The sequence below is a fragment of the Anopheles marshallii genome, chromosome 2, assembly GCF_943734725.1.
Source record: "Anopheles marshallii chromosome 2, idAnoMarsDA_429_01, whole genome shotgun sequence".
Lineage (NCBI taxonomy): Eukaryota > Metazoa > Arthropoda > Insecta > Diptera > Culicidae > Anopheles > Anopheles marshallii.
Window position 1 is genome coordinate 8,629,718 of NC_071326.1, and position 23,809 is coordinate 8,653,526.

Genomic DNA, 23,809 nt, shown 5'->3' on the forward strand with positions numbered 1-23,809 from the left:
TGATTTCCACGCAAAATCACGGTTCAGTCTCTTTGACGGGTCGGCAATAAAATTCGATGTCGTGACGTGACACGGTTGCTGTGAATATTACTGTTCCGGTTCGTACAATTTCAACTACCCTCCGAAACGAGTCCGATCCAACCATCAGCGGGTCGGTACCTCATTCAATGCCGCCTGAAGAAAGCACCAGCTGGCAGGACTGAAATTGACCAACCTTAACCTCCCTCCCTCCCTCCATCGCTTGCCAGCGCTTGTACGCTTTTCTCATGCACCGCAAAGCTCACCCAGGGCAGTAAAAAGTTTATCGCCGGCCGAGAACAATGTTGATCGAACAATTAACATCAATTAACAATTTTAATTGACCTTCGTCGGTCGATTGCGCTTCCTTTTCGGTTTTCGGTTTCAACCACGCATGAAGAAAAAAAACAAATCGGGGGCAAAAGGCCAACCGTAATGGGGGTGAGAAAGCTTACACGATCTTCCAAAACTTGCAACAACAACAAAAATGGAAGGTTGCGAGAGGAGCCTTGTTGGCGAAAGAAAACTATTCTCGTTTGCGTAGTTGGCTGGAGGAAGTAGCTGCAAGGGATGGTGCTTTGTTCTGTGCGGTGACCAAATCGATTACGATGATGATACAGACGTTAAAGGTTCGTTGTTGTTGTTTTGTTTTGGGGTGTGTATTTGGGTTTTCATTGTTTGTGCTTTTATTGCCCCATTTGGTCCAAACGGTAGTATTAACGAAAGCTTCGGAAGCTATCTGGCAATCATTGAACTTGAATTGCACGATTGTTCTGCATGTGGAAACCAGTATTTGCAAAATTGTAACTTTAGTTCAAGTTTTAATAAAATATATATTTTTTTTAATTTTGTGTTTTTATGTTAACTTTTAATTAAAGTTAATAAAATAATATCTTCTTTCTTCAATACAGTAAACACATTTCTTAGTAAACAACCTGTCACCTATGTTAAGTTCGTGGTAAATGTTAACCAAAGTACTTTAAGAACACATTGCGAACAGTTTTAATTCAACGTCAGACACTGTAGTAGCAAATTTCTAAGCAAATCGAGAAATCCGCCGGAAGGTATGCAATCTGCAAACGGTTTGTGGTGAGTTTGATCCGCTACTGTCGATAGAATCAATTTTGTTGACTAATAAAGCATAATCCAGCAATTCGAAATCAAACAAATACTAATTGTGATGATTTTTCTTTGCATAATGTACTCACGGAGGAATAGTAAACATAAATAATTCTAAAACATTACCTACAATACTGAAACAAGCAGCTTACCGCAAGTGCGAAGATAACAACGGTTGGCTTGAAACCTGTTAGTGACCGGAAAATTGGGCGCTCATTATGAATGCCTGTGGCAACCGCTCAGAGATGCACCTGCAGAACAGGCTTTTGTTGTTGATGGTAGCAACAAATATCAAAAGCTCGATTGAGCTGTAAAACGTTTCCGGTACCGCCCTCGAAACAAATTTGTTACAGTAATACATTTCATACATATCAGTAATTTGTTGATTTTTAATTAAAACCGAGAGAAAAAAACTTCGTCCCTGGAATATTTTTAAAGAGCTGAAGAATACGTTGATAGGAACGGTGGTTCGCTTGCCTGCTTGGTATGAATTTGGGTTTATTTCTATTGTATTGCTTCCTCATTTTGCGTACCGAACGTGACGCTTAGCTGCTGTACGTGATGCGCATTTTTATGGCAGTTCCGTTCTGTATCTGGTTTATTGAGCGATTCATAACAATCCCGCCACCGTAGCTGACTGCCGAGTGGGATGTTTAGATAGAGCGACAAAGATTGATTGGCAAACGATTGGATCAGTACAAGTTCAAAATTCTAATAAAGCGTTTAATTTGATATTTTTCTTTATTGAACAACTAATATAAAGCGAAATTAATTTCCAACGCTGTATTTGAATATTACAACCAGCTTGCGAGCCGACATCCGCATGAAAGGCATAAAATAGGCACCGATTAACTGTGACGAAACCATCAATTTTGCAGCAACACGCTGCCGAGTCGCTTACTAGTACGGAGAGCGCCATTAAGCGGGCCATGCACTTTTCAGCTCCGACCTCTATGCACTGTCGCTGTAGCATATTGCACACACTGCCATTCACGAGTGGCTATAAAACTAATGAAGTCTTCAATGCTGTTGAGCAGCAATACTAGACTTGGATGGAAAACGTCGCCACTCATCAGATTAACCAGATAAATAAGAAACTCGACAGCAATCCCTCGTGTGATTTGATGTTGGTGTTGTCAAGACCTTCCAGCACATGGTTCGCCAATGGGGGATAAAACAACCTTGCCCCGAACCCCGGGGGATGTGTGGTTAAAGGATACAATTCCCCTGTGCAAGACTCCCCCACCACGGGGTTCAATGTCGATCCGCATATCCTTCCGGAACAAACGGTGGAATGGGTCTTTGACCAAAAAAAAAAAGGGCAAACCGGCAAAAACAGCTGACCTCGAAGCGCAACAAGACCCCCCACCCACCGACAGGGAGGTGGAAATTCTGCTTCCAACAGCACGACCCGAACTGCATTTGTCGGACGGGTGTGACGGGTGTGCGTGCTCCTGCCTATCGATCGTTAAACTCAGTTCGGTTTCAACTCTCGCGCGGCACGGTACGGTCTCTGCAGGCGTTGATACGGTGTTTCACTGATTCATCTTCCCGTTTCTAGCAAAGGTGTGTGAGTGAATGTGTGAGTGTGCGTTCTTTTAACATTGGCGAAGCTTTCCCAAGTCCGAGCGTCCCAGGGGCAGATTACTATTATGTCATGTACCGCCATGTCAGTCGGCTTATTGCGGGCATAACGAAGCGACTCTGCGGTTAACCGCAGACACTGCACCATTTCCCAGACAATCTTCACCCCCAGCAGACGACATTCATGTCGCACCGGAATGACGCGAAATATCAATGCTTCGTTCTGGCACAGGGAAAACCTGCACGGAAGGGGATGCCACGCGGAGAAGCGGTGTTCGATGTGTCGGTTCGGTTTTGCTAAAAATATCGCGAAAAATCGCACCCGCTCCGACGTGCACCTCAGGCCGCGTCTCGGTTGTGCTTTGTTTTGCGGGAATTTCCTCGTCACGAGATGTGCGCACCTTCGGTGCAGCACCAGATTGAATCCTCCACACGGTGTGCCGAAATTCTCCCCGTTTCGAATAGCGTCGTCCAGAACTTGGCAGAACTTCGAAATGCGCTTTCGAAATGCGCTTTTTTACAATTCGTGTGCGAATGTTGTGAGCGTGCGTGTTTTGGCGCGATGTTTACGTGGGTGCAATCTGTTTTCCCGACCGGTGAAATGGAAAATGCTTTCGGACCTCGTTCTATGAGCGCTTTAGATGTTTTTGTTTATTCTCTCTTTGCACGGTTAGTTTACCTTATCGGCACTCAGAAAAAAAAGAAACGAACGTGAAGCGAACGCGGTAGGTGCTCCAGTAGCATTGGTTTTATGCTGCGAGTCATATTAATAAAGCAACACAACAAACACAGCTTGCAACCGGTTTAAAAATCGATTGATGGTGAAAGGGTTTTGTGTAGAACGGTTTCGGCTCATCAGTTTCAACGTGAGTGTGGTTGTTGATATGGCGCAAAGGGACTTTAATTCCAATGGAATTCTTTCGGCTCTTTGGTTTCGAAACGAACGCAGCGTATTTGAACGAACAAAACATGCATGGTTGACTAATATCTGTGTGGATTTTTTTCAATATCAAACTACTTAATTCTTCATGCATATGAAACATTCACATGTTGCGCTTGAGAGCCCACGTTCATTAAACTCCACCAAAGTACCTCACTCGAACGCTATCAAGATAATCTTCAGAATTCGCTTCCTCATGACCTGTGATTCGTCATTCGTCAATCTGAATGCTGGAATAGGACGTTATTTCGAATGACTTGTGTCTAACGCTTACGAAGTCATTCTCCAAAGCCTGCTTTTTTATGCAACCAAGGTAATCGCACGACGCGACGTGTGCCCGCACCGTAAGTGGGCCAACGGAAAGTGATAGTTTTCACTCGCTTTAACTCCAGCTGGTCGAAGCTATCGTTCCCGCACAACCCCGTTTGTGTGTCCAGTGTTTCGCTACTTGCAAACCAAACAAACCCACCCCGAACGCGTACAACAAACAACGTTTAAACAACACAAAAGTGGCGAAATGGTACCCAAAATATGTGTGAAAATTGTAAAATCAACAACTCCTCTCGGTCGTGCTGACACATTTCGTTAGAAAAAGCCACAGCATCCTAACCGTAAAGGTGAACCATGCTGAAACACTATGACCAACCCAGCTGATCAGGTTGACGACCGGTTTTTTTTTCGAGCGAGAGAGATCTAGCATAATGGCAGCCATGTTGCATAACTGTTTTTTTCTGCGAAATGAAGCGCGGTTTTAGTTATCTCGCCGAGGGTTTTAGATAGTTAGCCGTTTGTGTTGCAAAATGGCAGGCAACTTGACGCCATTAAGGTGTTGCTTTTGCGGTGTTTTTTTGCGTAAGCACACGAAGGGCTACCGGTAGAACCGGTTGTTCTGTTACAACGATCACACCGAGCAAATGGCTCACCAATAGTTCGTGGAGAAGGCACTTCAAGTATTCTGAGATTTTGCTCGAATGAAAGTGTTATTTCTTCTGGCATTGTTTCGAAAAGCTAACACTCTTCGAAACGATCGTTTGCGCGGTTGTTTGTGTTTGTCCACTGTATGGCTATATGGGAACACGTGCGTCAACATTAGTTTGTTGTTTTATTCAATTTTTACGTCCCAAGTGTTTACAATCGTTCGAATCGGCGATGCTTTGGGGTTTTTTTCACGGCAATTTTGACAGAAGTTGGAACAAACACACGTTGAATATGGTTCGTACATTAGCCTACTTATGTCGAACGCCTATTGTTTTAAAAGAATGGCCATTTTGACAAATGCTCCAAAGCTTTTGCTTTAACTTCAGATAAAATCTCCAACTTCATGTAGATCTCTTCAAAATTCAACAGCAATAATTCTAGTACTAAAGACTCCACTTAAAAAATTAATAATGCCCTGCTGTAATATTGTTGACATTGCCTTCAACATCACAACCGTACTTGTTCAAGTCTTTCACGATTGTATTTCACGAGATTGTTAAAGTTCACTAACCACATTTCAACGGTACTAACTGCCATTAAACCTAGCCACCGTTCAGCGTAAATCAACAATTGGGGTTATCTGGAAGTGGATAATGCTTCCCTCAAATCCAAAAGAGGTGTGATTTGTTTGATTACGTTTTGCAGGAAGCGCTAACAAAACCTTCCACTAGTGCGCATGTGACGTCTAATCACTGTAACCGGCGTCAATCCCACGTGGAACAATGTTGAGTCGACCCCTTTTGTATAATTCCCCGAGACACCTTGTGGCTGGATGACTTGGTGACCTGAACTTGATCGTTCCGTTGTTTAGCTTTTAGAGTGTGCTATGTGTCCCCCTGATGTTTTTTTTTTTTTCATTTGCATTTGTAATTATTTTCACACTGATAATACGATTCTCGACACCGACACGCCGATGGTCGTCAGGTGCGGTATGAACGATGCAAAGGAAGTGATTAGACAGCCGGACAATTACTTGCTGCTCAGTGCGCTGGCTAGGGTTGTTGTATCCGTTTGAACTTTAAGCAACAAACATGGCGGGTTCTGCTGCGCAAGCGGCTAAAGTTGCGATCTAGCGAGACACTAAACACCGACGACTATGCTAATCGATCATGGACATGGATATAGTTTATGGTTGCTTTATTGCACAACTTTTTCCAGCTACAAGGCTTCGTTCTGCTGCGTAAACTCAGCCCTTGGACGGTGTAGATGTACGCGGATGATCAATAAATCGTCATTATTTTTAATCGCCAGTCTGCCACCCGATACTTGCGTTCCGCTGACCGCGTTTTATGAATGGGCTGTAATGTTCATAGGATTCGGAGTGTAAAGAAAATGTCTATTGCCAAACAATCTATTCGCCAGTGGCGTCCTTCGCAACCAATTATTAGCAATTAGAAAGCCTTAGTTCTATAACTCCGAGGACTCCAAGGATTGTCCCTTAACAAGGCATCTTGTGTGGCCTGCAATCGCCAAGCTATAAATTGATTTATTATTTTTCTTTGCAACACATTTTCCCTCATCGTAGATAATAGACCGCCCACTTGCAGCTTTATTACCACCAACTACCATAATGGAGCACGATTTGGGCTTCGACTTGGTGGAGGCACTGGAGCGGGAAGGTCTGTCCCGGGAGGATTTGAAAGCGTTGCGCCATCCACCGGTCGAAGGTGTACCAGCAACGATCACTGACAAACAGTTGGCCTGCTTCTTGGATGCGTGCGATAAGAATATCGATGAAACGCGAAAAGTGTTAAAAATTTACTACGAAGCACGAAAGAACGGGCCGGAGCTGTTTAACAATCGAGATCCACAGAGTGCGGCTATTCAGCAATGTCTACAAAATCAGTACGTATTTGTTGGACGTCTCTCGAGCCTAGGAGACATATTATTCAACCAAAGTGCATCTTTCTTGCAGAGATTATTTTCCGCTTCCAACGACGCCCAGCGGATATTCGGTGGTGTTTCATCGTTTGAAAAATTCACGTTCCTCCAACTATCACTTTGACGAAGCGATCAAGACGTACTTCATGACCATCGACTCCTGTCTCTACAATCAGGGACCACGGCCGGGAATCATTTTCCTGTTTGACATGAAAAACGTTGGCTTGATGCATCTTACCCGCATCAACATCAGCTCGGTGCGAAAGTTCTTCAACTACCTTCAGGATGGTTTACCGGCCAAATTGAAAGCGATACACGTGATGAATGTGGTTTCCTTCTTTGACAAAATTCTCTACATCATCAAACCGTTTATTCATGCGGAAATCTTAAACATGGTAAGGACGAACCCAGGACTATTTTGACATCATAATTTAATACTTTTATGTATCTGTTCTTTCAGCTCTATCTGCACACATCGAACGAAAACATGCAACCGTTCTACGAAGAATGGATACCGAAAAGTGGATTACCGTCCGATCTGGGCGGCGATTTGAAGTCAATCGATGAACTACATCAGGACCATTTGAAGGAGTTCGAAAAGCAGAGACCCTACTTCCTCGCCGAAGAACGTCAACGTAATCCGGATGCAGCCATCATTGAGGAATCGACCGATCGCATGATGAAATCCCTGTCGATAGACTAACACGATCGCGATTCGGTTGGCCGTACTTGCAAAGCTTATGCTTAATGTTGTACTTCGATGTGATAGCAAATAGTCTGTGCAAAAGCGATCAGCATTCCAGAGCTGACGGAAGCCAAACTATCTACAAAACTGGGGATAAGGATGTTCCACAAACTAATCGGTGTGCTTTTATATACCTGTATTTTTAAGGACCAATACCATACATCTTCCATCACTGCTTTATATTGTTTAACGTGATAAATAAAGCATATTTTTCTTACAAAAAAACACTTTCCATTGCAAAAGGTGTATTTATTTTGTGTCGGAACATTTGGAATAATCCTCATCGCTGAAGTCTTCGTAATCTTCATCGTCGCTGCTGAAACCGTCTTCATCGTCTTCGTTCCCGTCATCCTTTCCGGAAGCCAGCTTAAGCTGTTCGATTTTCTGTAGCAATTCTTCCCTCGTACGAGGCATCTCGTCGATCGACTTTTTCTTTCGGCCCTCGTTTTCGTCCTCATCCGAATCGTACTCTTCCGCACCGGCACCCTTTTGCTTTTTCTTCTGGCCACGGTTCATGTACCGTAGGAACGTTCGCCGTTTTCGTTCGGAGAGCGACTTTATCAGCTGATCCATCTCTGCCTTCAGTTTCACCTGTTCCTGTTCCGTCGGTTCCGGCGGAATGATACTGGCTTCGTCCGCCGACTTTAGACATTTTGCGCAGCAACGGCTCGCAAGGGCACACTCGCGACAGATTACATGGTAGGCACGCTTCACTTTCCGTTCTCCACATTTACTGCACGATTTGGGCTGTGTTAGCGGTTTGTACTTGCGGTATTTGATCTTCCAGTCGATGATGCTCTTGCAGTGTTCACAAACTTCGCACACGTTTAGGTTGGTGATGAGCTTTATTAGCGGTGTGTGCTTATCGTGCAGATTGTTCTTAAATGCGTATGAGTTTTGATGCTTTTGAGCTCGCGTACGACGTGTATCACCTCTTTTCGAACTCATTTTCACGCGTTTTTACAACGGAACACGGATTTTACCAATCGTTGCGAGTCGGCAACGTGTGTTTGTTTACAATCCATTCGAGGTGCGTTTGACATTTACCGTTGACAGTTGAAGTCAGGGTTGTAGCTTCGGGGGACCGAATTTTCATTCCGATATTTCTTTCAAAGTTTTTATAAAACTCATAGAAACGAGGATAAAGAAATGAATGAATAATGCAATATTTGAATGTTTACACTCTTTGTCGTAACGTTTCGCTGATATATTTACTTTCTGCACACGCTTCAGCCCGTTTTCAGCAGGCACAAACTCTCGTCGCAAATCGATCACTTTGCACCGTTATCGTTTTAACTTAACAAATTAAACTCTTCATTCATAGTGTCATAGTGGCAACCTATCTGTAGAAGCTTATATGGCCCTAATCTTCGTTGAGCGTTTAGAACAATCAATAAAGCGTTTGTTCAATGGCTCACCCCCTCCAACCTTTTGCAAAGTTCCTCATCCGGTCGAGCCAAGGGATTCAACTTCACACATCAGTACAGAGACAGTAATGGTAAAGGCATACGAAAAAGCTTTCCTCTAGAATTGTGGAGGTCGGAACATGACGGTTGGCATCGGCATCGACGGAGGCCCCACCGGATAGGGCACAGCAGTGGTGCTTGAGGTTGTCATTCCCGGTGGGACGTAGAAACCACCGGGCACGGAATTGTTTGACGATGGGTAGGGCATCGAGGCCGGACCATACCCTGCATCAAACCGTTGAGTAGTGTGTCTGTTGCTACGCAGCAGCTCGGTCATCTTCTCCGCCTTCAGCTTTCGACTGTGCATCAGTTTGCGGCTGTTCATAAACTGCTCTAAGTAAGCATCCACTGGTAGTTCGCTATCGAGCAGCCGTTTTACAATGCTTTCCGATTCCTCTTCGGTTTCTGCTGCGGCCGCTTGCAACAGTGCCAGCACTGTCTCAGCATTGTTTGATTCGGATTTTGTAGCTGAAGTATAGACATTAATTTATTAGTTGGTTGCTTACTGTTGGTTGAGAAAATTCCCACTTACACAGTTGGGTCGACTTTTCCTTCACGGATTCACCCAGCGCACGGCACTCATCGGCCAGTTCCTGCACCCGCGATCGCTGCTCGACCATCTTTGGTTCAAAGTTCAAGTTTTTCTCTGCGAGGCTTCGGTTTTCGGCAATAATCAAATCCTTTGAGGATTCTAGTGATTGAACCTGTGGTGCGATAGGATGAGATAGTTATCAAGTGGCGAAGATGAGTCACACCCACGTCGTCCTACCGCTTCGTTAACCCGTTCGTCCAGCTTCTCGTCGTCCGCCAGCAGATCCCTCAGCTCATCCGAGCTAAGCCCCTGGAGCGATTGGACGGCTTGCTGTAGATACGGCTGATACATTTTGTGCTAGCGCAGTGAAAGATGGCGCTGGTTGAACAACACCAGCAACAAATCCGATGCAAAAAGGATGAGACGCGCGCTGGGGAACCGAAAACGACCAAACTTTGACCGTGAATGTGCTTTGTTTTTCCTTTTGCACTTTTGTTTTGAGTTAGCGATGACAAGGGCTGCACACGGGTGGAACTCTCGAGGCCATCCTAACTGACGTTCGTGAAGAATTTTCGAATTTCTCTCAAAGTGTCGAGCAGTGCGCGTTGAGCAGCTCGTTTCGAGCAACGCAACGCGTGGGACAGTTGTAGCGCAAAATCAAACAGTCCAATTTACATGCGTTCAATGAGTTTCCGAATATTTTCAGTTTATTATACAAAAATTATAGACAACAAATTACGCTTTTCAGCACACTTTATTGACGCTTTATATCTTATAGTACACAGCACGTTTTATTTCATTATTACACTAACTAAGGTATAAAAGTTAACGCTCACTCTTGTCGGTTGATGATCACATTATCAAAGCGTTGAATATGCAAATAAGCAAGTTATTGTTTTGTTTCCTTTTACAAAGAATGGCGTTATACGAAATCATGCTCTTTTTTGGTATGAATATCATAGTACGATTAAACCTTAAAGTTTGTGCTTGCGATTGATGTCACACACATTGTATTCTACCCCGAAAAAAACCCCAAAATGTAAAGTATACTTTCAACTAATACTACCTCTGTTGAGCACACTGCACCTGTCTACCAGGTGCAGTGAATTGCAGGAAGGATTTTGCTACTGTCTAGATTTGGCACCTTAGAAATCTTCTTTCACGACCGACTCATTCCACGATAAAATTCCTTGACGTGCCGTTGTACGGGTAAATGCCTCCCAGAATGTATCGCCAGTAACCGAAATGCTGTATCCGGTACGTACCCGGTTCGATCTGATCCGCTATTTCCCACTCCAGCTCGATGTCGCTGTACGCAAACAGTGTCGAACGACGGTGCCACTTGAACTTCGTTTCCCAGTTCGCATCGGTCGCAATCACTTCCCACTCGTCGCGGCTGCGATGGTGCTCCACGCTGTTGGTTTCCTCATACTCGGGCTTCAGCCGTTCCACGGTAAAGTACGACCTTTCGTGCATTAGATTGTTGCGTGGATTGCCCGCTATAAACATAACCCGCACTACATCACCCCGATGGTAGGGTGATTCTTTGGGCTGCACCTTACAATCTCCAAAGTACCAGCCGAACGGATGTCCGTCGAACACAACGCCCGTCGACAGCGTGATCTGTTTGTCATCCTCGAACGGTGGCATTGGGCCGGGCGCGACTGTTTCACCGTGGGCAAGCGAACGCATCAGCTTGCGGAACTGCTCCAGATAGATGGTGAGTGTGTGCGGCCCGTACAGTGTGGAGGCACCTTCATAACGCTGGATAGCGTACTCTTCCGGTGTCGCCACATAGCTGGTGTACATGTTGGACAGGCCCGCCACAACGACCGTGATCTCCTGGTTGGCCGCCTCTAGCGCAGCTTCCCGTACGGCCGCCCGCAGTCTCCGCCCGGACATGGTCGTAAATTCGGCCGGCACCGCTGCAATGGCAAGATCTCCAACCAGCAGTATCTGCGTGGGGACAATCTTTGGTTGCACCTCGTAGGAAAACTTGGCCCGCCCGCTGGCAATTAGGATGGGCTTTGGGGCTTGACATTTTTTGTCCTCCGGCGTAGGCTCGGCCAGGATGTCCCGGGCCGTGTTCCAGAAGGTCGAATCGGTCAGGGTGGCTTGTCGGAAATCGAACGCCCCTGGACCATCGGTTGTACCAGCACCAAAGCTGTATCCCATCGCCGGATAGCACCCGTGGACCGTCTCTGACTCGCCCGTGGTTGGGTTTACGTACGGGACCTTCATCTCAGTCATGTCGATAAACTGATGGGCAAACTTGATCGGACCCTTCACTTCCCGACCACCATTTGCTTTGAGGAGTTTCTGTGGAATTGAGACAACAAGTAGGGTTAGAGATGAGTCACAATGTCTGCCGAAAGGTCAATACTTACAATCGCTGCATCGTAAAGTCGCGTACCGATGATCTTCGTACTCTCGAACATATCCTTGCCGGGGCCAGACGCAATACAAGCCCCTGCTCCGGTCGGACAGGAGGACGTCAACATATCGCACGGCAATCCGGTCTTCTCACACTTTGGTCCCATAATGTTGGGTGACGCATCTCCAAGATTAGTCGACGCGAACGACCCCACGAACTCGCCCCGGCCCGGCACCCGCACTCCGTTCCGGTCGAGCTCCAGCAGCACCGAAGCGTACCCCACGTTGTCACTCGAAACGTACCGGTTCGTCTTGTTCATCGACGTCGGATGGACGGCGAACCAGTTGATGGCACCGAACAGATGGCCCGCCTCATCGACCAACCGCAGCTGGACCAACCGCTTGTCGGTGTAGTCCCGATACTGGTCCCGCTCCCACCGGGGATTGTTCTCGTACGCGCTCGGGCTGCGATTAATATTCGCCTCGCTAACGGAGGTCTCCGACAGGAACACGCGACCCGCCCGCATGCCCTCATGGGCGCGTACAATCGCGAGCGTAATGCCTTCCACCAGCGCGTCAAAGTTCTGCGGCACAAAGCCCAGCGAAGCGATATCGTACAGGTACGACATCAGGAAGCCGGACGGTACGCTGTGGCTGTGCGACCCGCTCAACACCACGTTTTCGAATCGGTACATCGCACCGTACCGCGCCTTCAACAGGTTCAGCACGTCACGCTTGACCGCGTGCCCCATCATGCCGGCATCCGCACTGACGAACACGACCCGGGCCTGGTCATCATCCTCGAAGATGAACGCACGTGCATACTGGCGCAGATGAATGCCTTGCCCCCGCTGGGAAAACTCACCGTACCCCATCTAGAAGGGGGAGAACAAAAAACGCAACCAAATAAGCACACACGGAAATGAATCATTCATGCAGCAGGCGCGCACACGTTTTACGAGGCACCTGTGCTGTGCCACACTTACAAATCCGATCTCAACCGGAGGTCCAGTACAGTCCGCCCTTCCGACGCCCAGCCGGTACGATGCGGCAACATCGAACCCCAGCACCGCCACAACCACCGTTAGGGTGTAGAACAAAGCACCGAACGAACGCATCGTCGCGTCTTCGAACCTTCGCCAACTGCGGGGACCGATCGCCTTCGCTGATGCGGAAGATGTCTAGCACTTTTTTTTTTTTAACCAGCGACACCCGTGAGTACGTGCTCAGCATAAGCGCGATGCTGCCTGTGACGGCTATATTCACAGCACACGGTTCGCGATAAGCCGACTAGATATGCGGCCGGACCCAGATCGATCCCCGTTGTCGTCCGCTCCACCACGCTTCGACCACTTGCGCAAAGTGCGGTAGGAACTGCAGAATAGCAAAACCGGAGAAATAGGGCGAACCCACATGAGAACGGAGCTCGGAAAATGGGTGCGAAATACACGGGCGAACGATTAGATTAGATATCAAAGATTCGATGTTACCTTTCCTTAGGGTCTCTGGTCTGGTCTTATCACAAACAACAACAACAACAAAAAAACACCTGCCAGTTATTGGATGATTGAGCAGAAATTAGGTTAATCGCCGATCAGGGTGTGCAACTCCGTACCGAAACTGCACAATTGAAACCGAGCTTCCGGATCGGATCGGCTGCAAGTCATGTGGCTTTTGTTTCGCGATACGATATCAGTTTGATTCGTCGTTCTGTTTTTTTTGTTCGCTCTTTTCGGTTTTGTTTGTTTGGCCTTTGTTTTTGTACTTTCAACTCAAAATCCCCCGCACGGTCGGGAAGGTCGACACTGATAATTTTGAAGTACACGCACTTATAATTTCATTAATCCGCCCCTTCACACGGTATCGAACTAGTGATTTCGCATGGTACGCGCCGATGCCCAGCGAACGTTGGCGATTTGCGCTTGCTGCACTTGACAATTTAGTTTGTGGCAGCGCACTCACAAGTGCGACACACTGCACTGCACTCGCCCGTTCCTTTTTCAGCGTGCCAAGAGAAGGTTGCTTCGATCGCGAAGTTATTCGTTCAGCTTTACGGGGAGATTTCTCTCGCGGGGCTTCTTTGCTGGCTTTCCTCACTACCAGTGACACACACACACAATCAAACGATAACGGTTTACTATTTACATGATACACTTTATTTTCCCTCGATATGATTCACCCTCGGATGTGCCACAGCAGCGCGAAGTTGTGCGCAATGTATGGCGAGGATTTCCGCGATGAACTAAAGCAGCAAGAGAAACCGCTAAAACACCCTTCTTGTAACCTTTTCAGCAATTGCGTACTCTCCAGCTGACGGAGAGGTGACCCGCCGAGACGTAAACAGATGCACCGCACATTAAACGTACTCAAAACATCGCGCAATTCCGCGTACGGAAGCACAACAGAACGCGACGTACGCAAAAACAAACGATGCACGCACGGCCTTTCGCGCTTGTTTATTGTTTCTCTGCGCAGCATCAACGATCGCGTCTCCGACGATCCGGGGCCGCTCTCAGAACCACGTTCTCTTCAACCGAACTGCCGAGCCAAACTGACTTGCCCTGACCGCGCAAACGGCGTACTTACCGTCGCGTCGTTGCGACCGTCCCCGCATGGACTTTCGCTTCTCGCCCGAAGCTTCCTCCGGCCGCGCTCGCACTCACTCGCGCACTGCGCTCGTTCTCGTTTTGCTGCGTGTCCGTGTGCTGTTCTTTGTTGGTGTGCTGGTACGCGGTGTCGTTACTCCTTTTTTCTTTCTGTCGACCACCTAGCGGATGTGTGGTGGCAGTGTATGCGACGAGTTACCGATACAGATACGGCGAGTCTTTGATATCAGAATGTGCGTATTGCGTATCGTGTGAAGGGACAGCAACTAATCGGGATCGTGTTTTTTTTTATCGCAAAAACCTTTCCTCAAAAACAAAGCGACTCCGAGATACTACCAGTCACTGTGTGTGTGTGTGTGTGTGTGTGCGTGTGTGTGATAAAACGTGAAGAAAGAAAGAGAGAGAGAGGGAAAAAGGTTAATAATCACTCGGGAACTCGATCGATGTTTACGATGACGAATAGTGGAAGCGCGCAGAAGAAAACAAAGGGAAGTGCGCGAATCGAGTATCGCGACCTTGACACGAAGATACGTATTTTGCTCACCACTCCTGCGCAAATCACGTTCTTGCGGAAGCTTTTAACTAACGAATAAGCTAAAGCGTCCTCCCCCCTACTCCTTTTCTGTCTTTCGCTCGCGTGGAGATCTCAATGATCAACAGGTGGTTTACCTTTATGTTGCAACGGAGTGGACCAAGAAGTTCCGTAATGTGCCGTACCCAACATCAGCAAACGACCTCCTCGGACGCGTCAAAGGTAGATGGTTTGAAAATAATTGAGGCATGCCAAATTGGTGCACCGGGGCGGTTATTTTTTTTCTAAAACAGACACTGGAACTCGTTCGTGTGTTCTCGAAACTCCCATGCAATCTCGTGCCAAAGCGAAACTGGTCAAATTCCACTCCACGGTGCGTGCAGAGACACCTCGTGGAGTGGAGTGCACAGTAATGACACTTAATTTTAAACGATTGAACGCCACACAATCGAGACATCTCCCGCCTGTCCGCATCCGTACGCAGCATGAATATTTGATCACCCGCTGGGAGCTTCTTTTCATGGTTCTTTCTTCTTTCCCCAACGTTCATTTTCCATCCAGCTTCAAGCGCCACCGCACGAGGGTCAATTTAAACACTCGCTGCCGTCCTCGAGCTGCGTGTCCAACGTGCGGCAAAGGAGTATATGCTCCCCGAGGCAATCGGGGAGATATTGATTTTTTGCTCTCTCTCTCCAGCGTATCGGTACGCGTACCTTCTTACCGTGGTGGTCGACCGGCAAAACTGCCCTACCTTGCGACCCGTCAGCCGGCAAGGGCTCCACCACGCGTTGACCTACGATCGCTCAATGCAAACACCCGAATGAGACATGCCTAAAGTTCAACGCGTGGCTCCACGAATGCGTGCGCTTATCTTGATCTTGCTTGCTTCCTTGTTTGTTTATCCTTCCTTGAAGATGCCCGTGCTAGGTGGGAGGTCGCTCTACTAAAGACTAACCTTGGTAGAGTGTAGGAAGATGCATCAACCGGTTAACGGTTCCGTTTCGTATCACAACCGTTAGCGTCGTAGAACTACATTCGTAGATAAAGAATGTCTTCCTCGTTGATATCCAAATTCCTTCATTAGCATTTTTCAACGGTGTTTCGAAAACCGTGTCTTTCCGGTTTGAGATATATAACAATATGCACCCGGAGTGTTATTTTTTAAACGCAATCGGAGCTGTAAATCAATGTGAGATTTATTCGCCTCACAGCAAAGCTGAAGGTGAGCACTTTGGATTGAAAAACTTGAATTCGCTGTTTACTTTCAACTTGCTCGTACGCTTGCATACTTCATCTCGGCCAATTTGAAGATCATACCGTACTCGATTCGTAGCCAAGCCAAGAAACCATTGCCCAAGCGATGCAATCGAAACAGTAATTTGATTGCGCCGAAGGTCAAGACGATCTTCTTTTGGGAGTGTTTGACGGTACGTTTGCAAAGAGAAAGGATGTGGCTTTGCGGATAAAAGAGGGGATTGGTGCTCATCCGTTGCCAAGTGTGATGCTAATTATTAAAGTTTTATTGTTTCGCTTCGTCACCTACATGCGGGGTGTTAAATACTTGCGGGGTAAATATTTGGACAAACATAAGATTAGTCCAGCTAGTCCGTGGTTTGCACAAGCTGAGCGTAGTTAATAAATATTGTTAATTATATTACCATTGACCCATTAACTGCACGCAAAACATGGACCAGAAATATTCTCGGATTGAAAGGAAAAATTGACCTTGAGAACCAACCGATGTGTAGTAATTGGTTGAAAATCGATAAAAACATTCTGCGATAAACTTTAATTGATAAAACATTTGTCTTTGTTTTTTTATCTTAAACGCTGTACGCTGTGTAGTACTATTTTCAATTGTGAATCACAGTTTGTTATCTAAGGGTTTTTGTTACGGGTTTTCTAAAATTGGCTCTAAAACCGATAAACACTAATGACATGCGTGATAAGGCAAGGTCACGCTGCGGTACGTTGTGCAACAGAGGTGTTATTATGAGTGAATTTCTATTTTTATTACCAGTTAATCATATATTTAACTTCAGTTTGTAAAACAAGTTTTCCTTCTTTCTGACTTCTGACCAGACATTGTGAAAATTAATTTTAGAAGGAAAAGGTTATCTTCGCCTCGATGCAATTGAAAGGCGAGATGGTGTCAAAAATATGAATTGAACCCTTAAAACTCCTGAATATAAATTTAAAAATTTCCATCCTAGCAAGATTCATACTTTCTTCATGTTGTGACCTACTTTTAAACATATTAACTTTTCGGCCGCTATTTGAATGTAACGGCATGCTAAACCACGTGCTCGGATGTTTGGCGGTCCTCCGCGCGATGTTTATGCGATGTTTAAAACACAGCTGTCAAGCAGCTGTCAAATTACATAAACATGACATAACTTTGGGAAATTTACTGTTTTGGTGTGTTTTGAAAGTTGCGCAAAGGGTCTCGGTCCGGTCTGTAGTGTAGATAAATGAATAGAAAATGGTTAACAGCAGTAGATGCATTTCCTAGAATGTTTCCTTCTCGTCATCCGCTAAACGGTTGGGTCGGTCGAGCAATTCTGCTGAGATATTTCGGTTCAGCGAAACGATGGATCAGCTGTTCCGCGGCGTTCCGCAGAAGTCACTACGATTCGCTAGGCGTGACAGCGAATGCGACCCAGAACGATATTAAGCAGGCGTACTATAAGCTGTCCAAACTGTACCATCCGGACAAAAACAAGGGCAGCGAAATAGCGGCCGAAAAATTCCGGGACATCACGGCAGCGTACGAGATCCTAGGGAACTATCGGTTGAGGAAACTGTACGACAAGGGTATTCTACATACGGCCGGCCGACAGTTTGCGAGCGAAGCGACTGAGGCAGCAGAGCACACTGAGGACGATGCTCAGACTCGGTTCTATAAGAAACGCATGAGTCGGGCTCATGCTCCGACGGCAACGGGTCGAACACCGATCTACGACTTCGACGAGTGGGCCCGTAGCCATTACGGGTCGAGGTTCGACCAAAAGATAAAGGCGGAGGAGCGGTTTAGGAAAAAGGCTGAGAGGGAAGAGATTTTCAAAACCCGCTTGCAGCATGAGTACATCATATATCCGCTGTTATTTTTTTGCATAGTGTACTGTGTGATAGTGTTCCAAGAGGGTACCTACGATACTCCCAAACCGGTAACGAAAGATGAGCCTTGAAAAGGCCAAAGGGTATACAGTTTGTGTTAAACTGGAGTCATCGTATTATTTATCTGTACATATTTTAGAACAATAACAATATACAGAAGGCTCCTGTGCAACGAGAGTCGAAAGTCAACACGTCGGCTAAGTTTCTTTGATGAGTTTATGAAGATGATGATTTATATTTCAAAACCGTCCACTTCGTTTCCTTGCCGTGAATCTTGAATCTCTGCGCGTTTCTTCACCGTGCTCCCTTCGGCGTTCCTTCTTGGCCAATATCCATTCGCGGGACTTTTTCAGTGGTTTTCCCCGAGCTTTCTTCGCGTATTCCGCTTGCTTCCGACTGTATCCAATCTGTGCCGTACTTTCTTCAGTACCGAGAGCCACGGGAAGCTTAGCAACACCACCTGTCATCAGCACTAGAAAGTATTTCTTTGCCTTCGTAGAGTTGGGATAATCCACTACAATACCACCATAGAAGCCGGCTTTCATGGCTTGCGAAGTCACCAGCTCAATCTGATCTGCATTTTCAGGATAAAACTGAAACACCGCCCTAGCATTGCGAGTCTACAATTAAGCAAACAAAAAGTGCTATAATATAAGGAAAACTCCAAAGAACGCCGTTACAACTTACCAAACACGAAAACAGGGTGCTGAAAAACTGATACAACCGTTTCGGTGGCACGTGTGATTTTTTGTCCGCATTACAGAGCCATTGTAGAGCCGAAATCGATACGGCACCATCAAATGTACCGGCCTTAAAAGGCATTCCTTGGCCCATGTCACCGAGCAACAGATCACCTTCGACTTCACGATCAAGTGCGACGTCCAGCATGTGGTTTGATATGTCGACCCCGATCCAAAAATGGCCCTGATCCTCGAGTACACTACCGGACAGTCCAGAACCGCAACCGATATCCAGAATTAGCTGCGGAGAATCATCGTCCGGATCCAGTGCCAAAAGTTCGATGGCACGTTCACACATCTGTACCTGGATATCAATTATGCGTGTGTTGTTTGTATACTTTTTCGCTTCATCCTCGTTGTAGAACTGCAATGGAATGAATGAGATATGAAGTACATTGGATAGATATAAATTTACTTTCTCACTTACAATCTCCGGTGGAGCGATGTGTTCAGGACGCCGGGACATTTTCACAAACTTATTTGGTAGCTCTGCTCCTTTATTTTGGAATTGAAACGCATGTGGTTTGTTTAGATAGATCGCACCGCACTAATGACGCCCTATCGGTCATAGAAATGTGACGGGTAACGTAAAATGAAATTAATTACATTTGTAAATTGACCAAATATTATTTTTATTAAATATTTTTGTTTATTATTTGATTTAAAGTTGATAACAAGGCAGTTTCATTTATTTTAAATGGAGTAAAATAAAATTATATTCGAGCAATATTTTTCACAACATTTTTGACAGCAGAGCAATGACAGCAGTTTGTTGACATTTTCTCACAGGAATTGCTTGTGTTTGTGTTGGTTTGCCGACAAAAAACATCTGTTTTTTCTTTATCGAATTATCCTGCAGTATTGTGCCAAACAGTTTTAATTCGTCCTAAATATAATGTTGTATTAAATGCTATTCAAGCAGGAATAGGAGTGTCCAGAGGTTGGGTCATACGAAGTCCGAAAATCGTAACTAGGTTAGTTGGTTAGTATTGTGCAGCAGAAATCGGCAGTCGGCAGTGGGAGCTGGTTAGCTGAGGCAATGTAAAACGATTTATAAATAGAAAATTTTCAATTTCCTTTTCCTAACCAGCGACGTTTGAGAATTTTCCTATGCCGGATTGCACGTTGCCTGGTTGTGCCGCGTAGAAAGTTGGAGAACACTCTAGAACTCTGGCAAGAACTTAATAAAAGCGCAACCGAACCTGCTATTGTAAGTGATTCATAGAGAAGAAAGTGATCGAGCAAGTAGTGAACGTGAAAGATTGGAAGCCTACAGTGAAATAACGCATACTTAGCCAATATGGTTGCAACGGAGGAAAACGTTACGACGGAAGTGGATGAGGCAACTGCCTTCAAGGAACGTGGTAATGCGGAATTTAAGGAAGATTGCTGGGAGGCAGCGATCAAGTGGTACACGAAAGCGGTCCATGCTGGTGAGAAGCATAAGGATTTGTCGGTATTCTACAAAAACCGTGCGGCTGCATACTTGAAATTGGAGCAGTATGAAAACGCTCACAAGGATTGCACCCGCTCGCTGGAAATCTGTCCCAACGATCCGAAAGCATTGTTTCGCCGGTTTCAAGCGTTCGAAGCTTTGGAGCGGTTTGAAGAAGCGTACAAAGACTTGCGGACGATTCATACCCATGATCCGAATAATAGAACGATCAAACCCCATCTGGAACGGTTGCATGCAATCGTGCAGGAGCGCGCTAGGGAACGAGCCCAGACATCGAACAAGGTGACGAAAATGTTCGAAATTGCTTTCGATATCGCAGCACCAAAGGACAAGCGTGAGCAGGCGATGGGTAATATCGTTGTGCTAGGGCGCGAGCAAGCCGGTGTGGAAGTAATGATGAAGGAAGGTTTGGTCACACGCATCGGCAAGTTGCTGAAGGTGGAAAAAAACAACGAAATCATCACGAATGCGATTCGAGCGATTGATGGTGTGTGCCTGAAGAGTGCAGAACGTACGAAGCAGGTCATTAACGAGCTCGGAATTCCATGGTTTCTGCAAATTCTTGACTGCAACGTAGAGGAGCGCGTTGCAGCTTCCCAGCACTGCATGCAAACCGTGCTGAACTCAATTTCGGGCTTGGAAAACAAGGAAGATTCCAAACCGAACGATGCGCTGGTAAAGGAAAATCAGCAAATCATCGAAACGCTGCTCACTTGCCTACTGTACTCAGTTACTGATCGCACGATCACGGGAATGGCTCGAGATTCTATAATGGAGCTGCTGATTCGTAACGTTCACTGGAAGACGCTAAACTGGGCGGAACGGTTGGTCGAACTTAAAGGATTGATGCGGCTGATGGAGGTGTGCTCCGAGCTGGAAGAGTACAAGTACGAAAGTGCGATGTACATTACGCCATCGTCGCGCACGATCGCCACCGTATGCTTGTCGCGCATCTACGAAAACATGTACTACGATCAGGCCCGTGAGCGGTTCACGGAGCAGATTGCCGATTTCGTGAAGGATAAGCTGCTTACGCCCGATCACGAGTCGAAGGTGCGTGTTACGGTTGCTATCACCTCTTTGTTGCTCGGACCGCTGGATGTTGGCAACACGATCGTTTCGCGTGAAGGTGTTCTTCAGATGATTCTCATCATGGCTCAGTCCGATAATTTGCTGGAACAGAAAGTAAGTTTCGAACTAAGGAGTAATTGTAAATAATGTTATATTAATCACGTTGTTTCTTTGTTAAAATTATCAGGTGGCCTGCGAGTGTTTGATTGCTGCTGCCTCAAAGAAGGACAAAGCAAAGGGTTTGGTGCAGTCGGGAGCAGAAATCTTGAAGAAGTTGTACAGCTCGAAGAACGAGGAGATTCGCGTCCGTGCCTTGGTAGGTCTGTGCAAGATTGGCAGTTCGGGTGGTTTGGACGCATCAATTCGTCCATTTGCCGACGGATCGACGAAGAAGCTGGCGGAAGCATGTCGTCGGTTTTTGGTGAAACCGGGCAAGGACAAGGACATCCGCAAGTTTGCCGCTGAAGGTCTCGCGTACCTAACGCTCGATGCGGAGGTGAAGGAAAAGCTGGTGGAAGATCGTGCCGCTATTCAGGGTTTGATTGAGCTAGCGAAAACCGGTGACCAGTCCGCACTGTACGGTGTAGTTACGACGCTGGTGAATCTGGTGAATGCATACGACAAGCAGGAGATGGTACCGGAGTTGATCGAGCTGGCTAAGTTCGCCAAACATCACATCCCTGAAGAGCACGAACTAGACGATCCGGACTTTGTGAGCGCTCGTGTTATCGTACTGGCAAACGAGGGCGTTACCTCCGGTTTGGTTGCACTTTGCAAAACGGAAAGCGATAATTCGAAAGAAATGATTGCCCGTGTCTTTAACGCGCTGTGCAGCGAACAGGAAACACGTGGCAAGGTGGTACAGCAGGGCGGTGCGAAGGTGCTGCTTCCACTTTCACTAAACGGAACGCCCAACGGTAAGCGGCACGCTGCTCAGGCACTGTCGCGCATTGGAATCACCATCAATCCGGAAGTTGCCTTCCCGGGCCAGCGCAATCTGGAAGTGATTCGTCCGTTGATGAACCAACTCCATCCCGATTACACTTCGTTGGAAAACTTTGAAGCTTTGATGGCGCTGTGCAATCTGGCTGCGATGAACGAATCCACCCGGCAGCGTATCATGAAGGAGCAGGGCATAGTGAAGATCGAATCGTACATGGGAGAGGATCATTTGATGCTGCGTCGTGCCGCGACCCAGGTTATGTGCAACATGGTGCAATCACCGGATGCGGTAGAGCTGTTCGAAAAGCAAAACGATCGAGTAAAGATGCTCGCGCTGCTCTGCGAAGAAGAGGATGAGGACACTGCCCTGGCGGTGTCGGGTGCTCTTGCCTATCTCACTGCCGTTTCGGAGCGTTGCTGCGAGAAGATGTTTGAACCATCGGCCTGGTTGAACGTGTTTCACACGTTGGTTGCTAATCCGAGCCCTGGTGTGCAGCATCGGGGCATCGTGATCATTCGGAACATTATCAAGACAAGCAAACAGCTGGCCTCGAAGTTGTTCGACACGGATCTGCTACAGATGCTGTACGGTGTGACACAGCTGAACGACGAAACGCGGGCAAAGGCTATCGAATGTGCGCAGGAATGTTTAAAGCTAGCGGAAGAATATCGATTGATTCAGGAAAATGCCGATTCGGATATGGCACCTGATGTCTTCAAGGAGCAGGAAGCCACGATCGAAGAAATCGACAACTGAACTGATGCGTGCAGATGCAAGAAAGGACAACAAAGTGCATTACAATCTTTTTAAACTTATACTTTTACGGACATGCGTGCGTGTTTGGGGTTTTCTGATCAATTCGGGAAACGTTTACCGAGTAATGGGCATACTCTCGTTTACGAGGGTGAATGGTACATACTAGGGAAATTGTAGGTGTCTGCTGGTTTTATAGCTTGAAAATGTTAAGACAATTTCAAAGTTTTCTTTTATTAGATATTTATAATAAATAATTTGTGAATGATTTTTCCTACTACAGGGTTGTGCACATAAGTTTACATCTACCCCGAGAAAAGAAGAACTCTTCGTTTCAATCTTATCGATACTTTGTAGAATTGTAATGATTGTATGCAGTAATAAATTCGCAATTCACGCCATTCCCCCTTAAATGATTTTCTTCCCCAATTTCAAACCCCAATGGGGGGTTTCATTCAAACTAGTGTGAGAAGGATTTGTGAGATAGTGAGTGAACAGATGTCAATATAAATGTTTTCCCCTATCTCATCCGACTTTTCCCACTAGGGGAAATGCATGTGCTCATCGATGAAAATTTCCCCACCTTGAAGTGAGACGATTCATTTTGTGCGAGAGAGAAATTTAAGGTCGTCTCACCATTAAGCCCCGAAAGAAACCGAACCGGACCCGAGTCCGACGGTTCGGAGAACGAGGTGAGAAGTTTTCCCACCAAATCAAATCACTCTCCAGCGTGACTTGAAGTATGCTTATGCATTGGCACAAACAAAATGCTTCATTGCGCCCCGTTCGTCTGTGGTTTGACACAGGATGTGATCCTTTGGGACTGGGGCAAGGTAAATTATGTTGACATCGTTACCACCACGTGCCCTTTCGCTCGCAGTTCAGGCACGCTCGTGCGTGTACCATTCAACCGCTTCGTCTTTGTGACGCAACAAACATTTAAAGTATTGCATTT

The 23,809-nt window shown here is 46.4% G+C and overlaps 7 protein-coding genes across 7 annotated transcripts; 3 read left to right on the forward strand and 4 right to left on the reverse strand.

Moving 5' to 3' along the window:
- The first annotated feature begins 6,203 nt into the window (after positions 1-6,203).
- LOC128707641 (alpha-tocopherol transfer protein-like) lies at positions 6,204-7,223 on the forward strand. Its single transcript, XM_053802599.1, has 3 exons — positions 6,204-6,484; positions 6,555-6,915; positions 6,981-7,223. The coding sequence occupies exons 1-3, from the start codon at positions 6,210-6,212 to the stop codon at positions 7,221-7,223; spliced, it is 879 nt and encodes a 292-aa protein (XP_053658574.1). The 5' UTR covers positions 6,204-6,209.
- A 291-nt stretch (positions 7,224-7,514) lies between these two features.
- LOC128708197 (uncharacterized protein C9orf85 homolog) lies at positions 7,515-8,213 on the reverse strand. Its single transcript, XM_053803158.1, has one exon. It carries the CDS (start codon positions 8,211-8,213, stop codon positions 7,515-7,517), a length of 699 nt encoding a protein of 232 aa, XP_053659133.1.
- A 576-nt stretch (positions 8,214-8,789) lies between these two features.
- Positions 8,790-9,614, reverse strand: LOC128708278 (vacuolar protein sorting-associated protein 37B). Its single transcript, XM_053803239.1, has 3 exons — positions 9,501-9,614; positions 9,264-9,435; positions 8,790-9,199 (listed from the first exon to the last, which is right to left on the reverse strand). Exons 1-3 carry the CDS (start codon positions 9,612-9,614, stop codon positions 8,790-8,792), a joined length of 696 nt encoding a protein of 231 aa, XP_053659214.1.
- Positions 9,615-10,433: 819 nt separating this feature from the next.
- LOC128707681 (neutral ceramidase-like) lies at positions 10,434-12,869 on the reverse strand. Its single transcript, XM_053802639.1, has 4 exons — positions 12,797-12,869; positions 12,623-12,762; positions 11,651-12,511; positions 10,434-11,582 (listed from the first exon to the last, which is right to left on the reverse strand). The coding sequence occupies exons 1-4, from the start codon at positions 12,867-12,869 to the stop codon at positions 10,434-10,436; spliced, it is 2,223 nt and encodes a 740-aa protein (XP_053658614.1).
- Positions 12,870-17,245: 4,376 nt separating this feature from the next.
- On the forward strand, positions 17,246-17,962 carry LOC128706730 (dnaJ homolog subfamily C member 30, mitochondrial). Its single transcript, XM_053801672.1, has one exon. It carries the CDS (start codon positions 17,246-17,248, stop codon positions 17,960-17,962), a length of 717 nt encoding a protein of 238 aa, XP_053657647.1.
- Positions 17,963-18,130: 168 nt separating this feature from the next.
- LOC128719224 (probable 18S rRNA (guanine-N(7))-methyltransferase) lies at positions 18,131-19,097 on the reverse strand. Its single transcript, XM_053812848.1, has 3 exons — positions 19,059-19,097; positions 18,579-18,995; positions 18,131-18,511 (listed from the first exon to the last, which is right to left on the reverse strand). The coding sequence occupies exons 1-3, from the start codon at positions 19,095-19,097 to the stop codon at positions 18,131-18,133; spliced, it is 837 nt and encodes a 278-aa protein (XP_053668823.1).
- An 834-nt stretch (positions 19,098-19,931) lies between these two features.
- Positions 19,932-22,857, forward strand: LOC128707192 (protein unc-45 homolog B). The gene is made up of 2 exons (XM_053802141.1): positions 19,932-21,272; positions 21,346-22,857. Exons 1-2 carry the CDS (start codon positions 19,932-19,934, stop codon positions 22,855-22,857), a joined length of 2,853 nt encoding a protein of 950 aa, XP_053658116.1.
- The last annotated feature ends 952 nt before the right edge of the window (positions 22,858-23,809 follow it).